Source organism: Clinocottus analis, unplaced genomic scaffold, assembly GCF_023055335.1.
Source record: "Clinocottus analis isolate CAN_PGR_092001 unplaced genomic scaffold, fCliAna1.0.p SCAF_2, whole genome shotgun sequence".
Lineage (NCBI taxonomy): Eukaryota > Metazoa > Chordata > Actinopteri > Perciformes > Cottidae > Clinocottus > Clinocottus analis.
The window spans coordinates 1,552,882-1,577,168 of record NW_027175931.1 but is presented as its reverse complement, the minus strand read 5'-3'; the positions used below and the strand labels follow the sequence as shown (position 1 = coordinate 1,577,168).

The 24,287-nt window shown below is 45.0% G+C and overlaps 1 protein-coding gene across 1 annotated transcript; it reads right to left on the bottom strand.

The window, feature by feature from the left end:
- Positions 1 to 152: 152 nt before the first annotated feature.
- Positions 153 to 22,867, bottom strand: smtnl (smoothelin, like). Its single transcript, XM_068584750.1, has 9 exons — positions 22,010 to 22,867; positions 6,427 to 6,508; positions 5,801 to 6,043; positions 5,035 to 5,091; positions 4,851 to 4,911; positions 4,617 to 4,763; positions 4,299 to 4,422; positions 2,250 to 2,401; positions 153 to 647 (listed from the first exon to the last, which is right to left on the bottom strand). The coding sequence occupies exons 1-9, from the start codon at positions 22,679 to 22,681 to the stop codon at positions 521 to 523; spliced, it is 1,665 nt and encodes a 554-aa protein (XP_068440851.1). The 5' UTR covers positions 22,682 to 22,867; the 3' UTR covers positions 153 to 520.
- Between the last annotated feature and the right edge of the window lie 1,420 nt (positions 22,868 to 24,287).

Below are 24,287 nucleotides of genomic sequence, written 5' to 3'. Positions count from 1 at the left end.
CACACACACACACACACACACACACACACACACACACACACACAATATATATATATATATATATATATATATATATATATATATATATATATATATATATATATATATATATATATATATATATATATATATAGATCATTTTATTTAGCCAGGTGTCCACCGTGTGCTCGGCTTCCTCTCCAACAGTTTGTGAAACACACTTTCTCTTCCATTGGAGCAACTATTAAAAGGTTAAAACACACTTCCGAGCACGTGCGGTGATAATAAAGACTCTCATCTCGACCACACACAGAACAAAACAAAGCAACCGCTGCCGATTGTGTGTAAACTCTTCGTCTTCTTCTTCAGAGTGCACACTGAGCTCCTGCTGCTGCTGCGGTGGACGTGTTCACCGACCCGCCACCAGGGGGCGGTGCAGTCTTTGTAAAGCGCCCGCACGCTTCTGCAGCTGCTATCCGCTCAAAGTTTGACTCAAGGAGGTGAAGAGGAGGCTGGAGACCGCTCAGCTTCTCACGGCGCTTCACTCAAACTTGCGCAGGTGGTTGTAGAGGGACTGGACGTAGGTGAAGACGCACATGGGGTCGGGTTTGCGACCCATGATCATCATGTCCTCCACCTCGATCAGCCGGTCGCAGCCGGCCTTCACCCTGCAGACACAGACAGGAAGTCAGAGGAGGAAGCCTTCAATAGCATTCATACACATTGAGACCAATGGCTTTTACCCACATTTCCATGACTTTAACCAAATTTCTATGACTTTTAACCACATTTTTATGACCTTAAACCAAATGTTCATGAGCAAACATTGTGTGAAATGTGTGTGTAAACAGTAAAAAGTGATAAAATGTAGTATTTAAACTAACAATGAGGATTCAAAGCATACAGTAAACCTTAAATGACTCAAATGAATGAGAGACAATAGTTTGATTAAAAGAATAAACATTTATATAGATGTCTGTATGTGTGCTGCTGATATTTTGAATATAGAAGATTCACTCAAACAGGATTGTACTCTGAATGCCCTAAAATCCTAAAACCAGCGCTCCAAAATGCTAAAGATAGATTTATTTTATGATACAGACCAGAGAAAAAAAGAAGGAAATCCTCACATTTGAGACATTGGAACCGCAAAATTATTTTGTTTAAAAAAAAAAAATTAGGCCTTTATCTATCTTTTCATTGATCAACCAATCAGCTCGACGTGATGTGAGAGCCGCTTAGATGAATCAGCCGTATTCTGCATGCGACACTGAAGTCCTGGACTTCCTTTCAACAAACATGTTTTGAAGGCGTCATAACTATATATGCGTGTAATCATTCGTCCATATTTACTGTCCCATAAGTCTCCGCTCTGTGACCTCTTTAGGAGGTCGAACGTAAAGCTGTGACCGAGGATGAAGGATTGATCCTCCGACCAAGAGAATCGTGTTTGTTCAGTCAAATCAGCTTAAAAGAGTTATCAGTCTAGAATAACACAATGAAGTGTTTAAGCCCGACAGCGTGGGCACGGCTGCATATATATGTATATATATATATATATATATATATATATATATATATATATATATGTATATATATATATATATATATATATATATATATATAAAACTAGAGATTGAGACATAAACTCATGTTTACTGAGGGAATACATCAAAAGAGAAGTAGAGTCACTTATATAGACTTCTATACAACCAGAGGAGTCGCCCCCTGGTGGTCAGTAGAGAGAATGCAGCTTTAACACATGAAGCACAGACTTCTATACAACCAGAGGAGTCGCCCCCTGGTGGTCAGGAGAGAGAATGCAGCTTTAACACATGAAGCATAGACTTCTATACAACCAGAGGAGTCGCCCCCTGGTGGTCAGGAGAGAGAACGCAGCTTTAACACATGAAGCATAGACTTCTATACAACCAGAGGAGTCGCCCCCTGGTGGTCAGGAGAGAGAATGCAGCTTTAACACATGAAGCATAGACTTCTATACAACCAGAGGAGTCGCCCCCTGGTGGTCAGGAGAGAGAATGCAGCTTTAACACATGAAGCATAGACTTCTATACAACCAGAGGAGTCGCCCCCTGGTGGTCAGGAGAGAGAATGCAGCTTTAACACATGAAGCATAGACTTCTATACAACCAGAGGAGTCGCCCCCTGGTGGTCAGGAGAGAGAATGCAGCTTTAACACATGAAGCATAGACTTGAAACTGCATCTTATTAGAAACACTCCTCCATATTGGGATTTGCTCGTCACTCACTCTGCGGTCCCGAAGGCCAGCTCAAAGTTGTGCTTGCGCTCGGCGGGCGACAGACAGTTGTAGTCGAACTCGGTGGGGAAGAAGGAGTGCACCAGAGCGCAGAACGCCATGCCGTCGCTCCAGCTGGACGAGAAGTTCTGCAGTTCGATGTTCTACGGATAAAACAGAGAAGGTCGTATCATTACAATCAGGGTTCATACACTTTAAACCAAATGTTCATGATCAAACATGGTGTGAAATGTGTGTGTAAACAGTAAAAAGTGATAAAATGTAGTATTTAAACTAACAATGAGGATTCAAAGCATACAGTAAACCTTAAATGACTCAAATGAATGAGAGACAATAGTTTGATTAAAAGAATAAACATTTCTATAGATGCCTGTATGTATGCTGCTGATATTTTGAGCCTCTTTCTTTTAAAAGCAGATTCATTATTTATAACTCAGCGTAAATGAACGTCATGAACACATGAATATAACACATTTACAGGACTTTTACACAACCTTTGGGATTTTATTTGGACTTTTCCAGGCCTGAAAATAACCATTTTAAAATTGCTATGCAAGATATCAGGTCATCGGGTGGACATCTCTCTCTCTCTCTCTCTCTCTCTCTCTCTCTCTCTCTCTCTCTCTCTCTCTCGTTAGCTAATAAGAGTCTTGGCTTCGCTAACGGCTCGGCTTTAACCGAAGCCACATGCAGCGGCTGGCAGAGAAGAGGCAGCTGTGAGGAACACGAGTGTGTCGGCGTTCTCTTAACCGTGACTCAAACTACCTCAACCCTGAACACACACCAGCGCCCCTATAATCAACGCAGGACCCCTCGCCTCCATCCACCTCTATGGCTGAGAGGTGGATAATTAGCACGTTAGCAAGGCGGCGAGTGCGCTGACGGGGGTGAAGTTATATGGAAAACAGAGTTTTGGAGCTCATTCAAAACAGATTACTTTTTATTTCCCATGCCGTGATCAGAAGGACGGTGCTGGAGATTCACTTTGTTTCTAAAATGCTAGCTAGCTTTCAAACCTTTCTGATTGTTTGCTGTTATACAGCAAATATTTCATGATGTGCTTAACGTTTATCCGCTTTCTTGTCTAACCAGTGAGTAAAAGCAGCAAACAGCTAGCCTGGCGGTCTCCAAATGTGCTAACCAACACAGCTAATGCTCGCTAATTTATCTTTTTTTCTTCCAATGGTTATATTTGCCTAATGTATTTATATTTCCTTTTGCTAACAATATATATTTACAGAGCGAAAATCTATATTTAGCATCATAAAAAAATGCTTCAAACAAAGGTAATTTTCTCTGTATTTTTTATCATATTTTTAATTTTTAAAGAGGGTAGCTGTTTACTGTCGTTATGCTAAGCTAGCTCTTCTCATCTATTGGGAAGAAAAGAATCAGCACCTATAAATAATTGATGGCTTCTGACTATCGGTCGTATATCTTTTCAACTTCTGCCTGTCTGTTTTTGTTTGAAGTTACATTATTATAACATGATGTATTATATATTATATCATGTTGAAAGGCTGGGTGGACATCAAAAGTCTGCTCATGTGCTGTTGGGAAGTTCTGTTGTGTAACACACGCTCGAGGAACAACATTTCCAACTCATTCCCCCCGGCTTCGTTGCCAAAGACGTGAGTTTATTAGCTCCTCGACTTAATCAGACATCCAAAACTTCCCCTGCGGGCCGTGCAACGAAATCAGTTTCCACGACATAACTGTGCAACAATGACGTGATTTTGACAACAATAAACAATACGCACCGGGTGATCTATCTCAAGCAAAGCTTTGCCAGACAATGTTTTCACGCAACAGCGAAACAGACTGATGTCATCGACCCGTCTGGGAGGCAGGAAAAAAAATTTAACGAGAAAATTAACTACGTTTCTGCTTTGGGAAAAAATGATCAGCGGTGATGTAATGTTTGTGCAATTAGAAGCTGAACAATGCATCATCTTTGGAGAAGCTCGAGCTTATAAATAAATGGACCAAAAGGTTAGAAGTTCTAGCTCCAAAGAGGCTGAACACGTTGGTTCTGTTCACCTGGTAGCCGATGGTCTTGGAGCGGCACCACTCGAGGAGGATCTGCTTGATGCTGCTGGCGCTGGACACCCCGAAGCTCTGGGACCGCTTCAGTGTGGGTTTGGAGTCCACCGGTTTGGGGCGACTGTGCGTGGAGCGGAAACACGGGTTCAATATTTAGCGTAGAAAAGTCGTGTTACAAGCCACTACTGCCTTTGGTGGGTGTCCCCCGCTAGCTCTGCTAGCGCTGCTGCTAGCTCTTCGCTAGCCCTTCGCTGGGTCCCCAACAACCACCGCATGTAGCGGGACCAGCAGTAGCATCGGGGAGATAGCGTTTACCTGCTGCCGGCTTCAGAGTCCAGTCTCTCAAAGATGGACCGGCGAGCCTGAGCGCCGATGTTACGTGGCAGAGTCTGCGACCTCACTAGCTCCCGCCGCCGCTCCACCACCTGCCCGAAGGGTCTGTCGGCGCTCACGTCACTGTCTCTGCAGGAGTCGGGGGATAAATGGTCAGCACGCATCCTCAACCGACCTACATGGAAAAACGGTTTCACGAGTTATCCGTCCACTCACCTGTCGTGCTGCAAAAGCCCCGAGTAGGTCACAGACTTAGCCGGGGCCGAGTTAGCTTTCTCTGTAGGAGACAAAACAGTCAGTGAGTTACATCGTAGACGTCTCATTGAGGTCTCAACGAAGGACGGCATGAGTCTCAACGAAGGACGGCATGAGTCTCAACGAAGGACGGCACGAGTCTCACCTTGAAGCCGTGGGGATCCCAGAGATCTGATGGGTGTCGGAGCCCAGGTGGACGATACTAACAGCAATAAAGAAAACAAAGGAAAAAGGATTGTTGTGAGAATATAGATTCAAAATTTTAAGACTTGTTTGTGTGGAAGAATGGGCCAAAATCCCACCTGAGCAATGCATGAGACTAGTTTCTCCCACATGAGGTGTTTTGAACCAGCAAACACTTTCATAACAAGTATTAAATACATTTCCATTAGCGTGTTCAATACTTTTTCCCCTCTGACATTCCATTTGATTACACACAACTTAATTCCTGAACTCATTTGTTTGGTTTTCTTTGCAAGTCTGGATTACTTGGGTTATTACCAACATCTGGTGAAGATGGTGACGTGTTCAATACTTATTTAAACTGGAATTGAGCCGACGTTGGAAACCTGCGACGTCACCCACCCGTCGCTCAACTTCAAGCCTTCATAAAATTCAAACGGGGGAGTAAAATACAGTTGTCATTAGCTATAAAGACCAAGCTGTAAATATGTTGTGTGTTTATTTTAACATCAGGGCCTATGCTGGCAGCCCCTAGTGGCCATTCAAGGAACTGCAAATCTATCTGGAAAAGGACTCATGCATTGACTGCAGGTCATATAAATGGACGTTACGGTTTAAAACCAAAGCCTTACTTTTTAACTGAAAGCTAAGACAAGCAGCATTCTCTCATACACACCATGAATGCAGCTTCACCGCAACTTCTTCACACAAAAAAACCAAGATGTCACCTGATTGAATCGGAGACTCCTCAATCGGTTGGGTCCGGTCGCTGCTCGCGGCCGAGGCCTCAGAGACCGGCGAGGAACGGGACCCGCCGGGGCTGCTGGGAGAATCGGGGCCCTTCATTTCTGCCGTCTTGGTCGTGGCGGTGATGGGGAGGTGGGGCATCCTCATGGCGACGGGCGCTGTGTGCTCGTGCGGGAAGTCGTTGGGTGGAGACATCTTTCCTCCGTGGACCAACCCCGAATGTTCTGGTTGGCGCAATAATACGTGAATAATACGCGCTGCTGTTAGCTTTCCGCTGCTGCTAGCTTTCCGCTGCTGCTAGCTCCCCGCTGCTGCTAGTTTCCCGCTCTTACTGCTACTACCCGCGTTGCCTTTGCCCGAATCGAGAGTCCAGTTGGGGTTGGTCCCGCTATCGTCGGTGGTTTTTGGGAAACTAGCGAGAAACTAGCAAGAAACTAGCGAGGAACTAGCAGAGAACTAGTAGCAGAGTAGCTGGCTAAAGCGGGGAGCTAGCGGAGGACACCCACCGAAGGTAGCAGCGGCTTGTAACCCGAATTTTACGGTACACAACTGCTTTCTACAGACTCAGTAGACAGTAAGCATGACTTTCAAGCAACAGTCGGTTTACCTGAAGCGGCGGCGTGTCCGTTCTCCAGGCCGGCATGTGTCGGGGCGGGGTCGACCTCTATGGGCTCCTCTCGCTCAATACTCTGAAACACAGGCAAGCGTAGTGGATATTAGAGCCTTTTAAATTGCTTTTAAAAAAAGGTGCATGAAGTCATATTTCACCTTCACTGGCGACCAGAGTTTTTAGTTTTTTTTCTAAACTAGCAATTCAAGCACCAGCTGTGTTTAAGTTTAAAAAATGACACATAAAACCTCAGCTCATTCCTGCTTCAGAGCCAATTTGAAATCATTTTGTTGCAACACACGGTTCTCTACTCATTCAAGATGCCACACCCGGGGACCAGTTGGCCAATCCTCCTCCACCTGGCTCCATAGATATAAACACCACTACTAAATGTGTGATGGCTTCATTCTTTTCAAAGTTGTGCTGAAGTAATCATAAAACTGTAATAAATGTGGTATTAATCAGTTGTATTGATCGATTGCCCGCTGTACTTTTTGTTATTCACCCTGTAGTGCCATTCATTCACAAACCAGTATGTTTGAATCGGCCCATCAAGTTCCTCTGGTTTAAAAAAACCCAGATGTCTGCTGCTCATTGAGTCATCGTTTCTACTTTAGGACTTCTTCTCCAACACGTGGCCCTTTTTTGAAACGACTTCAGAGAACGAAACAAAAAAGACCAAAATCAACAACTACGGCAAGCCGCGAGAGGCGACTCGGCAAACACTTCAAAGTTGTCCGGATAAAATGAGCCGATTGTTCGAGGGGCTTCTTGCTCTGTTCCACTTGTGTCCTCCTCTGATAAGACCTTTGACGAGTCTTTTGCCGCCGTGTTGGCGATCCTCATCCCGAACAGCTGGTTGTGTAATCAAAACTCCTGCCGTCGCGAGGGAATCAAACAGGCGAGGTTGACTTCTTGTTTGACCTAGAACGTTATTTCGCCACCGATGCGTCAGCGCCGTGTTTAGATAACGTCGGCATGTTTGGAAGCGGAGACGCTGCCTCTGGTCAGCTCGTCTTCTGCCGTCAGAGAACCGGCAACGCGAAAACACAAGCGATCGCTGCAACACAACGCTTCCCCCGAAGGTATGGAATGAAGAACATCTGATAGCTATTGCATGGGAGTCTATGGAGCTGCCGGGTATACGCTATGATTAAGTATGTGATTAGTCATATGGTAGAATAATAAGCTCTCTTTACATCAACAATATCAAATATTTAATTTGTATAATAATCCACAGACTTCATTGTGAATAGTTTGCATTGGATCTACTTTTTCTCAAAGTTATTGTTCAGTGTAGTGTCATTAAGCCCGCAGATATGTTTCCATTTACCTCCATTGTTTTTGGTTGGAGGCACAAAATGTCAGACAAACCTTTTTTTTTTTGAGATACGGTCTCTCTAGAGGGGCAGAAACCTAAAGCCCTCCAGTCTCTCTATCACACACACACACACACACACACACACACACACACACACACACACACACACACACACACACACACTGTTCTTCTGTGAGATAGCACACTGCGCTTACTTGAGGAAATGACTGGGAATAAATGTGTGTTTTTGTCTGAGCTCACCATATAGGAATGTTGGTGTGTGTGTGTGCGTGTGTGTGTGTCATAAAGAGGGGGTGACAAACTTAGAAGGGAAAAGAGAGGTGAAGTCCCTCTTCTTCTGGGATCTTATTTTGTAAAAAAAAAAAGAAAAACATGGTCGAATGAAGCTTTAACACATGAAGCATAGACTTCTATACAACCAGAGGAGTCGCCCCCTGGTGGTCAGGAGAGAGAATGCAGCTTTAACACATGAAGCATAGACTTCTATACAACCAGAGGAGTCGCCCCCTGGTGGTCAGGAGAGAGAATGCAGCTTTAACACATGAAGCATAGACTTCTATACAACCAGAGGAGTCGTCACCTGGTGGTCAGGAGAGAGAATGCAGCTTTAACACATGAAGCATAGACTTCTATACAACCAGAGGAGTCGCCCCCTGGTGGTCAGGAGAGAGAATGCAGCTTCATCACACTTCAGTATCGGCTTCACTCTGCAGAACCAGAGTTTGCCGCCCGGTGAAGACTTAACATATGAAAAGGTGAGGAAGGCCCAGGGGAGCTGTTGCATGTTGCATGATGGGAAATGAGGCAGAGGGACGGGGTAGCGAGGTGGACGCATCTGGCTGTCCGGCAGGAGGAGGGAGACAAATTGCAGAACGTCTGGCTTCGGGGAAGGGGAGCTTTTCCCGGCTCAAGTGCTCAGATCATCAGACGTCCACAGCGGGTCAAGGGAGGGGAAATGTGATAGCGGAGCCGCCGAGGTTCCTGTAAACGCTCTGGTATCTCATGGTCTTTTTTATTTGCTGGCAGAACACACTGGCACTCAACACTCTTAACACGGCACATATCACATTTACACAAACACCAACTGATGCCTGCTGGGTTTTGAGGGTTGAATCACAATTTGTGCGTCCATGCTTTATGATTCTAGCCACTTTCTTCCCGTTAGTTTAGGTGCTAAATGTGTGATTTTGGAACCATTTTGTGGAAAGAGAAACACAAACATAATTTCTCCCTTTTCTCTCACTCAGAACAGGACCAACTGAGACAGAACACAAGGTACACAAGGCGTCACTTTGTAGCCGGGAAGCGCTCAAGTGCATTGATCTCAACGCTGCTGCGAGCAGCTGCCACACAGCAAATATTTATACATTAAATAGGTGTGGATATATACGTCTTCACCATGCCATGAAAACCTGTGTAAATATACCGCACAGCTGCTCCAGAGGGACCGCTGTCTGCGTCTGTTTGGCTTTTGGAATTGTGTGCCGTGACACAACTGAACGAATGTCGACACAACAAGCAGATTGGCTAGGATTGCTAGCGGATTGGTTAGCATGCTAGCGGATTGGTTAGCATGCAAGTGGATTGGTTAGCATGCTAGCAGTGGCAATCATTGAATGAATCGCAAAGAAATTTGATTGCGACGTTGATGTTTCCACGACAGAATAAATAGCCATAACTTTTATCTCTTTTATTTTTTGCTATAAATCGTTGGGTTTTGGAGCAGAGAAACACTTACTGGAAAAGAAATTTAAAAATGTGATGAGTAGTATTTAAATCTCAGAGTAGCCAAAGATATCATCAGCTCAACTCTACTGCTTTAGCAGACGCACGTGTATTAAGCAAACAAGTACTTATAAATACATTTATAATGCACATTTCACAGATAGAGGTCACAAAGTGCTTGACAGGAGTAGAAATAACTCAAATTACCCACAATGTGACCGTACAAGGGGCCAATACCTTTCCTAGAAGTTCTTAACCATCGTACGAAAATAACGTTAAAATAGACTTAAGTTAAACTGTGCACCGTGTGCCGGGGGTTTGACCCCATGATGGACATACCGGAGGTGTATTTGTAATTTGTCCCTGACTCCTCTAAAGTAAATTAGATGAAGCCGATCGACCGATTGTTTAGTCTGCGCTGCCGTCAGCGGCCGTCGGCCTCTTGAACGCACCCTTAACCCATAAACAAGCCGATTCATAACAGGCTCGGGTTGGAGTGACAGAAGTGTAATCGGACCAAAGCTCCCCGTTGCTTTCTGGAGGGAACAACAAATCTCTTCCTCCCCGGGAGTGCGTCATTGCATCGCGAGTGAGGCAAAATATTTGGACGAAAACGAGTGAAACGGAGCAGGATTGTGGAGAGGCCTCAGAGCAAGGACAGAGGAGGAAGGAGAATGATGTAGAGGACGGTTTACTGGGCATCTCCCCCTGCACTTAATGTGTAATCACACTGAGGTCGACGCTGGACAAGACTTTGCTTAATTGCCTGACTTAAATTTCGGAAAAATGACCACTGGTAATAATTTAGCGTTGAACAAACAGGAAAGGATGAATAAAAATGTGTCCTGAACAGCTGTAGATACCTTTTACATGTGGACTAAACACGAAAATCATGTCATGGGGCTGCCAACTGTTGGTAAGTATTATTTTCCTTTGTCGTACTTTCTCAAGAGTTAGCTTCAAGCTAACGGAAGTATCATACATTAAATGTTGACATTTATGTTTAATATGTCACATTTTGTCCTGATACATCCTAATGTATTGTAGCCAGAGTCCTTTATGTGAAGCTAAAGATTCCCACTCTTAGACACAATATTGTCTGTTTGCTTTTGGGACGACGTGACCGGGAGAGAAACCCGTGTATTTAAACAGGAGGAGGTATGAGGGTGCTGCTGGCTGAGCGTCCTGTGTTTAGGCAGAGGATATTGTTAAGCTGTCAGAGGCGTCTTCATCACTGACACTTTAATAAAGACTTTGCAGGGGTGGACGGGTGGAGGTGTGGACGGGACAACTTGGCTGCCGGAGGGTGAAAATGTGACGAGGGAACACTGTAGACTCTAGACCGCTGGGAAACGCAAGAGAGATTAAGAAGCCCAACTCTCCGCTTTAAATAAAGAGTGTTTATCACATTTCTTACTCACTTATTATTAATACTATCATGATAAAACAAAATATTTAAGTCAAATTTGAACTACTTTTATTTCATTTGGTTGGTTGGGTTCGTTTCAACAACAGTCTTCCTCAGGTTAAAAGTCTGATCAATAATGGACGAAAACCAAGAAATTTATGGACTGTACCCGGGTTGTCATGCAGAAAATACACCAATTTTAAGCTCAGATTAACTGACTGTAAGTAATTCTTTAAAGACTGTATTTAATAACTGTAACAATACTTTTCATTTCCATAATGCTCTGCTAATATTCGGTTCTGCTGCCGTCTTGCTTGTTTTATTAACATTTATTTCACCTTCAGTCTGGACTTTACACACAAAAACCCGACTCTTTGCCCTAATTTAATTTGCAAAACAAAACACGAGGATTGCCATCGAGACACGCGTGAGCGGCTATAACACGGCTGACGGTGTGCTTCTCATTCTGAACTATCACAAAGCTTGTGAACTGCCAGAGATCACTGCCAACTGCAATAAAAGACAGACAGCCAAAGACATAGCTTTAAAGAAAAGCAGCAGTGTGAAGCAGATGTAACATATGGAGCAAGAAGCACGGCGGTGTTCGACCTTAAAGACACCAGCTGGGTTCACCTCGGCTAACCGGCTAACGGGGAAACGGTTAGTGACCAGCGGGGACGACTCCTGCTCTGTAATTTCCTCCTGGGAGTCTACAGAGGAATCCTCTCCTCAAAACACCTGTTCTTCAAATACGCTAGCAAGCAGCAGTCTGCAATTTCTCTGCGAGGAGAATCGCATGGAGTACCACTTTGGGGCTGAGAGCGGAAAACGTGCCCAGCCTTTGAACCGAGAGGGTATCCAAAAAAAATAATTATAATTGCAGGTGAGAAGCAACCGAACAGAGAAAAGTTGTCTTCATAAACACAGTGCTGCTGAATGCAGGTTACGGGCTAAAGCTGGTGAAAAGAGACATATTTTTAGGGTTCGTATGGTCACGGAGAACCTGGAAAAGTCATGGAATTTTAAAGTGGTTATTTCCTGAAAAAGTCCTTGAAAAAAATAAAATCCCCATAGCTTTGGAAAAGTCGTGGAAGCAGACATACGCTGATTATGTTTATTCTTTTAAATAAACTATTGTGTATCATTAATTTGTGTCATTTAAGGTTTACTGTATGCTTTGTAATCCTCATTGTTAGTTTAAATACTGGTTTTAATATGTACCATGTTGTAACGTTGAACTTGCCAGCTGTCTCTTATTTTTAAACAAAACCTATTTTTCTCTATTGTTATTTATTACTCGGTTCATGCTTCTCTTGTAGCCGCTGCCACGTCCCCGTGGGGCTGCTCATAAAGTCAGATGTTGTGGTGGAAACGTCTACGTCAGCGTCCAGACCTCTGGAGAGTTCACTTTTGGACTTTTCCCCTCCTCTCGCTGATGGACAGGCAGATGAATTAACTGGAGGTCACGTTGTTACTTCAGGTGAACCCCCCATACCCTCAAAAAATGCTGAAAATAGCCATTACACGCGGGTCACGCTCCCGCGGCGGGAGATTGACAAAACTCCCGAGTACCCCCGACTCTCTCACCCTTGACCCCCAGAAAACCGTGTCACGCAACCTCTTTAAAAATGCTGAAAATAGCCGTTACACGTAGGTCACCCTCCCGCGGTGGGAGACTTAATGTCTGACGAAACTCCCGAGTACCCCCAACTCTCTCGCCCGTAAAACCCCAGAAAACCGTGCCACGCAACCTCTTTAAAAAATGCTGAAAATAGCCGTTACACGTAGGTCACCCTCCCGCGGCGGGAGATTGACCAAACTCCCGAGTACCCCCGACTCTCTCACCCGTGACCCCCAGAAAACCGTGTCACGCAACCTCTTTAAAAATGTTCCTCAAAGTGCCTTCTGGGCAATATTCCCAACACAAAAATTAAACAACCACTGCAGCTAAATGACCCTGTAAAGTATTCCCAAGTCGACTTCCAGTAAGGCTTACTGGTTCCACTAAGGGGGCGAGCGCTCCCACCAGTCAGTTATTAACCTGTTTCCAGGGAGACGATGACGGGAACATGGCCTATTGTCTGGAAGTCATTAAGAGAGCCGAGGGTAGCCGGGGAGCGGCCGCATACCTCTGTTAAATCCCCAGCACACACACACACACACACACACACACACACACACACACACACACACACACACACACACACACACACACTCACACACATAGCTGTGCCTGCTTTCAGTTTCTTTTTTTCTAAACCGTATATATGTATGTATATATTAAATATATATCATAACCTTCCTCTTCCTCTTCCTCTCAGTAACAGTCAGGTAACACAACAACCTTTTATTTATTTATTTGATTCTCTTGAGGTTCATATTATCATTTTTTAAATTGATATCGAGGCGTATCGTGACAAAGTTCATGGATAAGGAAGTCAGTAAGAAGAGACATATTATAAGGGTTCGTACAGTCATGGAGAACCTGAAAAAGTCCTGGAATTTTAAAATGGTTATTTCCAGGCCTGAAAAAGTCGGTGAAAAAAAATAGAAATCCCCAAAGTTTTGGAAAAGTCATGGACGCAGGCGTACGCTGAGTATATCTATAAATGTTTATTCTTGTAATCAAATTCTCAAAAATCTCATTCATTTGAGTCATTTACGGTTTACTGTATGCTTTGAATCCTCGTTGTTAGTTTAAATACTACATTTTATCACTTTTTACTGTTTACACACACATTTCACACAATGTTTGCTCGTGGACATTTGGTTAAAAGTCATGGAAATATGGTTAAAAGTCATTGAAACTTGGTTTAAAGTCATGGAAAAGTCATGGAAATCCATTGGTCACAATGTGTATGAAACCTGAATTGTGTAGTTATAATTTTTAAATATTTTTTCTGATTCAAAAGCCAGTTTGTATATTTTCCATTTTACTAAATAATAAATTGCTTGTAGCTCTGTCTTCTATGTTACATATGGCTGTATTAATAGAAACGTAGGTGTGTGTGTGTGTGTGTGTGTGTGTGTGTGTGTGTGTGTGTGTGTGTGTGTGTGTGTGTGGTGTTTGGTGCCGGGAATCCAGTCTTAAAAGTCTCCGGGCTCTGAGGAGGAGACATTGGGGGAGGGGTGAAAGGGTGAGGAAGGGGCCACAGAGTATGGATGGGTGCTGCTGGAGTACACACAGAGACCAGAGGGTGTGCGTCAACACTATTGGAGCCGGCTCGGCCTGGAGAGCCTCCGCAGACGGGTTCAGATGTCAAGAGTCTTTGTCACGGAAATAAACAACACGACACCTCATGCGCTCTCCTCTCACTCGTTAAGGTATCTGGTAAAGGTTCAAGTTACCGCGAGGAACCAGGACCAAGAGGACCAGACTGTCAGACCCTGCTGCAGTAGAATGAGGGGTTTCCTAAAGGGACCCTGGTGCTTAGAGGCACTACCACTTCAGTCCACAGGGGTCGCCAGAATCAACACAACATGAAAGTTCCTGACAGTGACTTTAGAGACGTGAAGTTACTTGAAAAAGTTCATAAAACACAGCAAACCTCATTCTAATTGGCCAGAGAGTCTTATGAGGCTGTTAAATGACTCCGTATGCTTCACTAAAGCATTAAAAACCTTTCTGCAGGATGTAATTGATTGGATGCGTTCCATTTAAAGCGGCTCATTACGCAACACCATCCATGTTTGTCTTTCTTACACCACACATTCCTGATGGTGCGACTGGAGCAGAACGTCAGCTCAAGCAAAACATTAAAGTCACGCTCCAGTTAGCTGACTGACATCACACACTGCTTTCATCAGCTGACCAGGAACATCCAATCAAATGTATTGATCCGCAATGCCCTGTTGATTCAACTCAACAACTCAGGGCACAACTTTGACTGCCAAAAGCTACAGGTGAAGGGTTAACCTTGAATAAACAGGGAAACAAACTAAATCTAAGTGGTGGGCGTACTGAAGCTAACGTGCATTTCCTGCTAACGGCTAAAAGGGTTCTCTACAGTTGTATTTATGGCAGAGTGATGGCAGAGTTTCTTACGGTCATGGAAAACCTGGAAAAGTCAGGTAATTTTAAAATGGTTATTTCCAGCCCTTGCAATTCAGTTTGGACTTGGATCAGTTGAGTTTAAACTCCCGAAACACACAATCTATCCATCACACTGTTCCCAGACTGTGACTTAACTGCAGCGCTGCAGGGCTGAGCTGCTGCAGTGTGTGTGAGCAGAAGCAGATAGCATCGGTTGGGGGGGAGGTTGTGTAACGTTGGTGGGAGATGGAGGTAATGGGTGAGGGAGGCAAAGTACAACTTGTTGGAATTTGTAGCGACTCACACGGGCGGTTCTCGCACAGCGTTCGTAGCTATACTTACCAACAGCTACGTGTGTAATTTGTAGGTTTCCCTCCAAATAAAGTGCTGTGTAATCCAGGTAACCACCAAGCAGACAGATGAAAACTCGCAATAAAAAAAACGTACGGGTACGAGAAACTAAGTAACAATCATCTTTATTAACTAAGTATTTTATCATCTTTTGATAACCCTTATTTTGAAAGGACTGCAACGAGCAGGAATGAACACGTGTTGCTGGTCTTTTGGATGAAAACAATCATAAATGAGGAGTAACTTATAGTTTTGTACAATTGCTTTAAAAAATGAGACCCGGGTGGAGACAATTGGGAGCTTCTGTCTCGCCGCCGCGATGTTATGAGAACAGATGTTTCTCAAGATCAAAGCCACATTTCCTATAAATCCCGTCGCTTCCTGCTCTGCTTTCTTTAAGGTCGGCCGCCGCGACCGAGACGTCTGCTCGGTGGCACCGCGCTGACGACAGCAGCTAAACCTCAAGCGGCGCGCTAACGAGTCGCTGATGTCGATTAACCGCCGCGTGCGACACCTTTCAGAGGAAACTGCTGCGACTTCCCTACAGCCGGCACTTTGAGCCCGAAAACCAGAAAACACGACCGCTCCAGTCAGGTTCATACACATTCTGACCAATGCACTTCCATGACTTTTAACCAAATCTTCAGGACTTTTCCAGGACTTGAAACCACATTTTCATCACTTTTAACCAATTTTCCATGACTTGACGAAATATTCATGACACATTTTCCAAGACTTTAGACACATTTTCCAGGACTTTAAACCACATGTCTAGGACTTTTCAACAATTTCCAGGACTTTTAACCAATCTTTAAGAAGTTTCCAGGACTTTCCACCAAATTTCCATGACTCTAAACCAAATTTCCAGGATTTTTCCATGACTTTATACCACATTTTCATCACTTTTCCAGAACTTTTAACCATTTTTCCATGACTTTTGACCAAATATTTATGACTTTAAATCAAATTTCCATGACTTTAAACCAAATTTTCATAACTTTAAACCAAATTCCCATGACTTTTCATTAAATTTCCATGACTTTTAACCAAATGTCCATGAGCAAACATTGTGTGAAATGTGTGTGTAAACAGTAAAAAGTGATAAAATGTAGTATTTAAACTAACAACGAGGATTCAAAGCATACAGTAAACCTTAAATGACTCAAATGAATGAGAGACAATAGTTTATTAAAAGAATAAACATTTATATAGATGCCTGTATGTATGCTGCTGATATTTTGAGCCTCTTTCTTTTAAGAGCAGATTCATTATTTTAAACTCAGCGTGAATGAACGTCATGAACACATGAATATAACACATTTACACCACTTTTCCTACACTTCTGGATTTTATTTTTTGCAAAGACTTTTCCAGGCCTGGAAATAACCGTTAAAAGGTTTTCCTTGACCGTATGAACTCTGCTCCAGAACTCAACTTTTCCACCTCAAGAAATCGCCTCTTACGCAACATGTGATGCAAGCGAGCGCTGCTGAGCCGTAAATCAAGCGCTCCCACTCTCTGCGTCGATAGGGAGTCGTGGATAACCTCTCTAATCTGATCCGTTCATCTGCTGACGGACACAAACACGCGGAGGAAGAGGAATGTGGCGTTCTCGGCGGTCGCGGTACAGGAGCGGCCCGGAAAGGTATTCGTTAGAGTCGTGTGCCAGAGACCGAAATATATAAACGATAAAGAGGAAGAAATGTTACAGAGATGTTCTCGATCCGTGAATGGAAATCCAACGTTTTATTCCATATAACTCTTAACAAGTTTGAGTTGTCGTTGATTTAAAACTGTTTCCCAAGAACATGAATCTCAATTAAAGTGGGACAACCAGCACTGGAGCCTACATTTCCCACAATGCAACTCAAACAAGAAGGTCAAAATCGAAGCGGAAGAGGAGGAGATATTCCAACTGTCGAGCTCCAAAACCCCCGGAGCCTGCACTTCCCACAATGCACCTCGATGGCATCGATAAACACCAACGTCTCAGTTTGTGCTAAGGCTAAGCCCCGCCCCTTTCAGTGTTCTTATTTGCCCCAAAATATGTACAAAAGTATAAATACACTTTTTTATTTGACAATAGTACAAAATATATTTTGCACGTTGAGAAAGTCGCAGTTTGTCGTCGTCACGTTTAGTTTTCGTACGTCTCCGACGACAAAACGTTTTGCTAGTTTGGCAACGATGACATCACTGTGACATCATCGAGGTTATTTCCTCAGACTTTGAGAAAACACGACATGAACAATGTCGTCCAATCGAAGCACAAGAACCTAACGGAGACGGACGCCGCTGTCTGCTCACGTGTGTGTGTGTGTGTGTGTGTGTGTGTGTGTGTGTGTGTGTGTATGTGTGGCGGCAAAGTGTGTGAGGAAGAGGAGACATTGTTGAGGAGGTTTATGTGTTGGTCCTACTCTTGACATTTGAGGATAGAAAGAGCCACACAGCTGCCTCATTGCAGACATTAATAAAACTTCCAGATGACACACACACACACACACACACACACACACACACACACACACACACACACCATTAAACACACACACACACACACACACACACACACACACACACACACACACACACACACACACACCATTAAACACACAGCTGGGTTTCCATTTAAGTCATTGTTTATATGAATTCCGATGTGCTGAATCAGAAAAGTGGATCAGAGGCGACGAAACATGACAACATTTCCCAAATGTTGTCATGTTTTTGTCAATAAAAGCAGAGTGAGCGGAATAAACCGACACACAACTTTACACAACACAACTTCACACACTTTAACGAGCACCAGGTCTTTCATTGGATCCCAAGAGAACGTACTCATAATTCATCCAGATACTAACGAGGTCATGCTGACGTGCTGCAGGTGTGTGTGTGTGTGTGTGCAGGTGTGTGTGTGTGTGTGTGCAGGTGTGTGTGTGTGTGTGTGCAGGTGTGTGTCCTGTTGAATCAGCTTGGCATGTCCCGTGCAGGTGCACAGTAACAGCTGGAGAGCGGCAGCTTCACCTTCAACAGGAGCCATCACGGAGCAACAGTGTCACCGCAGGTTGTGAGTCAGAAAATAAATATACAAGTTGTGTATCGGTTTTGTGCAGAGGGACACAAACTGTCAGCTTGTTTTGTGTCGCTGTTTAGGCAACAAAACCGTTTAGTTAAGTTCAGGCAACAAAACTACTGAGTTAGGTTTAGGCAACAAACCCAATAAACTAGGTTTTAGACAAAAAAACATGAAGTTAAGTTTTAGGCAACAAAAGATTTAAGTTTAGGCAACGAAACCGTTAAGTTAAGTTTAGGCAACAAACCCATTAAACTAGGTTTTAGGCAACAAAATTGCTGACCTCGGTAAAACACCACAAAGATGAGCTTCAGGCAACAAAACCACATCAACTCTTTGGAGTTGAACTTCTGTCTCGTGGTTAAAAATCCTTTTTCCTTCGACGGGACCGACCTGGATAAGTTCAATTTGCATGTTATTATTGTTTCTTCCGTGCTGAGAGTCGGTTGCGTCGATGTTCGACAACCGACAGTTGTCCTGTGACCGACACACAACCCGGAAGGACGAGCTTTTAATCAGGATTCCTGCGGCGGCGCGTCAGAGCTAACGAGCGCGACGCGAGCAGAGAAGCAACAAACTGTGGACCTTTTGTGCGCCGATATCTCCCCGTGTTTTCTGGCGTTTGATCCGATGTGTGTTTCTGCAGCAGCGTGTGTGTGTGTGTGTGTGTGTGTGTGTGGCTGACAGCGGGGGGGATCTCCCACCGCAGACACACACACGGAAACAAAGGTGCTCTTGTGTCGCTCGGCTCTGAACCACATGATCTCACAGGAGATAAAATTCCTCCGTTGTATCCGCCACATAGTTTGGGTAATTAAAGATGCACAAAGAACAGATCATTTGCATAACGTGTGCGTGTGCGTGCATGTGTTTGTGAAACTATTTTGTACCTGAATGTGTGCACGTGAACACACTGTGCGAGGCCTTTTGATAGTCAACACTGTGCTGTTGCTGCAACGCGACACATTGTGGACAATCAGGAGCTCAATCTCTTTAAAACGGCTTTAAAAAGAATTCAGAATACATATTCTAAGAATACTTAATATTATATTTTAAAAAACAATCTCAATGCTGGACTCATAAAGTTCGCCCTGGAAGTAAATACCGTCACTTCCTGTCGTTTAACGTCATCGCTGTGGCTTTCAGAAGCTCGTCAAGCAAAACAGTTTGACTTGTGATTTCACGTCTGTGGGTTTAAACACAACCGCTGTTGATTTATCTGGTGGAAAACCCCAGAATCCCTCACACTGAGAAGTAACAAGGGGCGACTCCAATGGTTGTATAGAAGTCTATGCTTCATGTGTTAAAGCCCATCATCTCTCCTGACCACCAGGGGGCGACTCCTCTGGTTGTATAGAAGTCTATGCTTCATGTGTTAAAGCTGCATTCTCTCTCCTGACCACCAGGGGGCGACTCCAATGGTTGTATAGAAGTCTATGCTTCATGTGTTAAAGCTGCATCATCTCTCCTGACCACCAGGGGGCGACTCCTCTGGTTGTATAGAAGTCTATGCTTCATGTGTTCAAGCTGCATTCTCTCTCCTGACCACCAGGGGTGACTCCAATGGTTGTGTAGAAGTATGCTTCATGTGTTAAAGCTGCATTCTCTCTCCTGACCACCAGGGGGTGACTCCAATGGTTGTGTAGAAGTCTATGCTTCATGTGTTAAAGCTGCATTCTCTCTCCTGACCACCAGGGGGCGACTCCTCTGGTTGTGTAGAAGTATGCTTCATGTGTTAAAGCCTCATTCTCTCCCGTCGACAAAAACCAACGGGCTACAGAATCCACTTCTTATTTACAGCGGTTTGCGACACACAGTAGTGACACACAAACCAACTACTGACAGTTTGCGGTTCGTATAAAACTCACATCTCCTGTCGGAAGAAGAAACAAACCTACTTTTAAACATCCGGAAGGACTCGGGTATATTTGTGCACAAACACAAACACAGTTGGCGTCTCCATTACATTGCTTGTCAACTCAAGGAGACATATTGTAATGAAAACACTGTGTTTTTGGCTTACAAAGCTCTGGTTTTGAACAACAGTAAACAATGCGAGGACTTTCTTTCCTTCGTTCTTGCCAACATCACAATTCCTGAGGTCCCTGAAGGCGCTGCGGTACAAACACCGCAACGCCGCCGTGCGCATTCAGTCACCTGAGGACGGGAAGACAAAAGAAAACTCCATACCTCTATCTGGATCGTCATAAACGACGACACAGACGTGTATAGAAGTCACCTGGATCTCTTCTTGGTGTCGTCAGAAGCTGAAAGAGCTTCTGTACTAAGACCCGCCTCCACAGGGCGGCACCCCGAGGTGACAGGAACACATTACAGAGATAATAAACGAGTCCTGAAACACAGACACGGGCCATCTGGTCACCACCTGATGCACTGATTAAATATAATGTAACCCAGACACACACACACACAAACACACACACATTCAATTGTGACACAACCCAGAAAAAGGTTGTCAGCTTTCGAAGAACTTATTCCTCTGCTTTTTTGTAAATCTATCTATTCATTAAAGTTTAAAGTGGTACCTTCACGTGAAGCTTCAGCGTTCCTTAAAGACGGCACTGGAGGATGACAGCGCTAACGGCGCTAACGGCTAACCGCATTGTGAACCACATTTCACAATGCTGACTTCACATATTTGACTCTGCTCTGAAAAAAAACCCCCCACAAAAAAACCCTACGAGACCGCACTGACCTCACCTCCCAGGAGCCCGCTTGGACTCGTGTTACCGCTCCTCATGAATCCTTTAAAAGCCTCCTGGCGCAGGCGGCTATTGTGCGACCGCAGTGACTCGTATGACAACAACCCAGCGTGGCCGCGGCGCAGCGACGCTTCAGTCAAAACGCCAAACTCGGGCCTCTCCACCGCGGCGGCTGCAGTTTTTCAACGAGGAAAAAGACGTCGTAATGTCCTGGATCGGCCCACTTCTCCTGCTGTGGTATTTTACGTTTCCATCGGTGTTGCAGAGTTAAGTGGCGGGTCGGTACGTGTTGCATCGGGCTACAAAGTAAATGAGCGTCCTTCAGACAGTTCTTATGAAACATTTGGATTTAAAAAGTTTAAATACCAGCACGTTGAAAGTAGGGAATTATTGGCTAAAATATGGAAATAATTGGTTGAAATTGATGGCTAAAAGTAAGTATTTAGTATACAATGAGCGGCTAGCGTAGCAGAGAAGTGCTAACGCTACTTAATGATGTGCTAACGTATCCTGCTAAAGTTTACTGAGGGAATACATCAAGAGAGAAGTAGAGACATTTATATAGACTTCTATACAACCAGAGGAGTCGCCCCCTGGTGGTCAGGAGAGAGAATGCAGCTTTAACACATGAAGCATAGACTTCTATACAACCAGAGGAGTCGCCCCCTGGTGGTCAGGAGAGAGAATGCAGCTTTAACACATGAAGCATAGACTTCTATACAACCAGAGGAGTTGCCCCCTGGTGTTCAGGAGAGAGAATGCAGCTTTAACACATGACGCGTAGACTTCTATACAACCAGAGGAGTCGCCCCATGGTGGTCAGGAGAGAGTATGTAAGTTTAAGACACTTCTGTACATCAGACCAGTTACACCGCTGCATACGGACCTCCACCGTCCCTCCTCTCCCAGCATGCATTGGGCTACTCACGTTAGTCTTGCTGGACACGGCGAACGTGGCGCGGCTGGAGAAGCGTGCGGTGGAGGGGCTGCCGCCCGTCACCGCGGAGGCGGCTCTGGAGCTCGCGGGAGGACTTCCGGAGCCGGGGGAGGACGAGAAGGAGACGGGCGGGGACGCCGGACCACCGGACCGGCTCCCGAGGCCGCCGCCATGGACCTGACCCCCGATGTGGAGGAGAGCCTGGCTCTGAGTGTGAGCCTCACCTTTGCCGTAGATCACCTCTCTCATCTCCTGAATGTCTCCGAGGTGATTCTTGTGGTTCTGACCGCCGCCACCGGTGCCGCCGTGGTGGTGGTTGTTGTTGTTGTTGAAGGCGCTCCGGTCGCACGCCATCCCGCTCAGGAGCTCCACCTGCAGGGCGAGCGCCTCCAGCTGACCCCGGAGCTGCCGGTTCTCCTGCTGCAGCTGGGCCACGGCGCGCCCGAGTGGCCCGCTCAGGCCGGCGTTGGCGGCGGCGGCGGCGGCCGTCTCCTCCAGGCGGCGCTCCACGCCCAGCTTGAACGCGCCGACGTCGGCGTGGATCTCCCTGATGGCGTCCCGCAGGGTGCTCTCGTAGCGGGCCAGCGCCGCGCACACCGTCTCGCCCTCCGGGGAGCACGAGCCGCACGGCTCCCCCATCTCGGCCGGGGGCGGGGCTTCCATCGGGGGGGAAAGGCTCGGCCACCGGCGGCCTTCTGGAACACACGGCCGCCGACGTCCGAGAGGGAGATCCTCCGGAAAAAAAGCGGGTCGGGGAAAGGTGAAAGGTCGGGTCTGTTTTTTTTTTATCCCTCAGCTTTTAATCCTTCAGCTTCTCGCTGTCAATTATAGCCTGTCGGGTCCAGATGTCTCGCTCTTTTCTGAAAGCAAAGAAATGAAGAGACTGTCACTCTTTACTGTAAGAAGGAACGAGAAGCGGCTGCAGGACGACATTCACAGAGAAGTCAAGGTGCTGAAATGAGCAATGGAAGGAGAAAGCGTGCATCTTTTTTTCACAACTGCCATTAAAAACTCAGCGGTGAGGTAATCCTCACTCACTCACTCACTCACTCACTCACTCACTCACCTCGGCTTCGCTCTGCAGAGTTTCTCCCTCAAGCGCCGAACAGCTGTATGAATGTGTGTGTGTGAGTGTGAGTGTGTGTGAGAGTGTGTGTGAGCTCTGCGCTGCCGGCGCTCTCTGGTTTGTTTAAACTCTCAGGTCGATCACTCCCCCTCTCTCTCTCTCTCTCTCTTTCTCTCTCTCGCTCTCTCTTCTGGCCCGAAGGAGGGAGTGAAGAAACAACTCGGGACGAGTAGTAAATGTGAGAGGAGGAGGAAGAGGAGGAGGAGGAGGAGGAAGGAGGCGGGCTTTTAGATCCATGCGTTGTGTAAACTGTGTGAAGTCCTTGTCTCTCTCTGCACCTCTTCCTCTCCTCCTTTCCTCCTCTCCTCCTTTCCTTTCCTCCTCTTCTTTCCTCCTCTGTGTTTTTCTCTCGTTTCTTTTTGTTATTCGCAAAAATAAATACACAACGACACGGATCATAACCTGATGAGTGTCGTCAGCTAATGAGATTAAACTTTTAGAAAGAGGACACGAGGAAAGACAAATAAACTCAACAGACACAAGTAGACACATTAAATGACAAGTAGATACAATTATACTACAAGTAAATACATTTATACTACAAGTAGACACATTTATACTACAAGTAAATACATTTATACTACAAGTAGATCCATTTATACTACAAGTAGACACATTTATACTACAAGTAAACACTTTTATACTACAAGTAAATACATTTATACTACAAGTAGACACATTTATACTACAAGTAGACACATTTATACTACAAGTAGATCCATTTATACTACAAGTAGATCCATTTATACTACAAGTAGATACATGTATACTACAAGTAAATATGTTTTTTTAGTACTTGTATACAACAGATGTACACTAAGACAGCTTTTCTATTATCTTCTATTCCATCCTACTGAAGTGTGTTCGAATGCAGCATGAGACAAACACACACACACACACACACACACACACACACACACACACAGGCTGCTTAGGACCACCACCTCCCCCTCGTAACTGGACCCCAACCGAGCAAACATTCAACACCAGATAGCAAGTGTGTGTGTCTGTGTGTCTGTGTGTGTCTGTGTGTGTCTGTGTGTGCGCAACAGACACACTCATGCAAATACTTAGACATTCCAACCTCCTGCTTACTGTCAACAGTGTGTGTGTGTGTGTGTGTGTGTGTGTGTGTGTCGGTGC

Coding starts and splice junctions, on each gene's coding strand:
- smtnl (XM_068584750.1), bottom strand. CDS start 22,681: ATGGAAGCCCCGCCCCCGGCCGAGATGGGGGAGCCGTGCGGCTCGTGC. Junction 6,044..6,426: donor CGGACACGCCGCCGCTTCAG/GTAAACCGACTG, acceptor TGCGCCAACCAG/AACATTCGGGGTTGGTCCAC. Junction 4,764..4,850: donor GGGCTTTTGCAGCACGACAG/GTGAGTGGACGG, acceptor CGACTCCTGCAG/AGACAGTGACGTGAGCGCCG.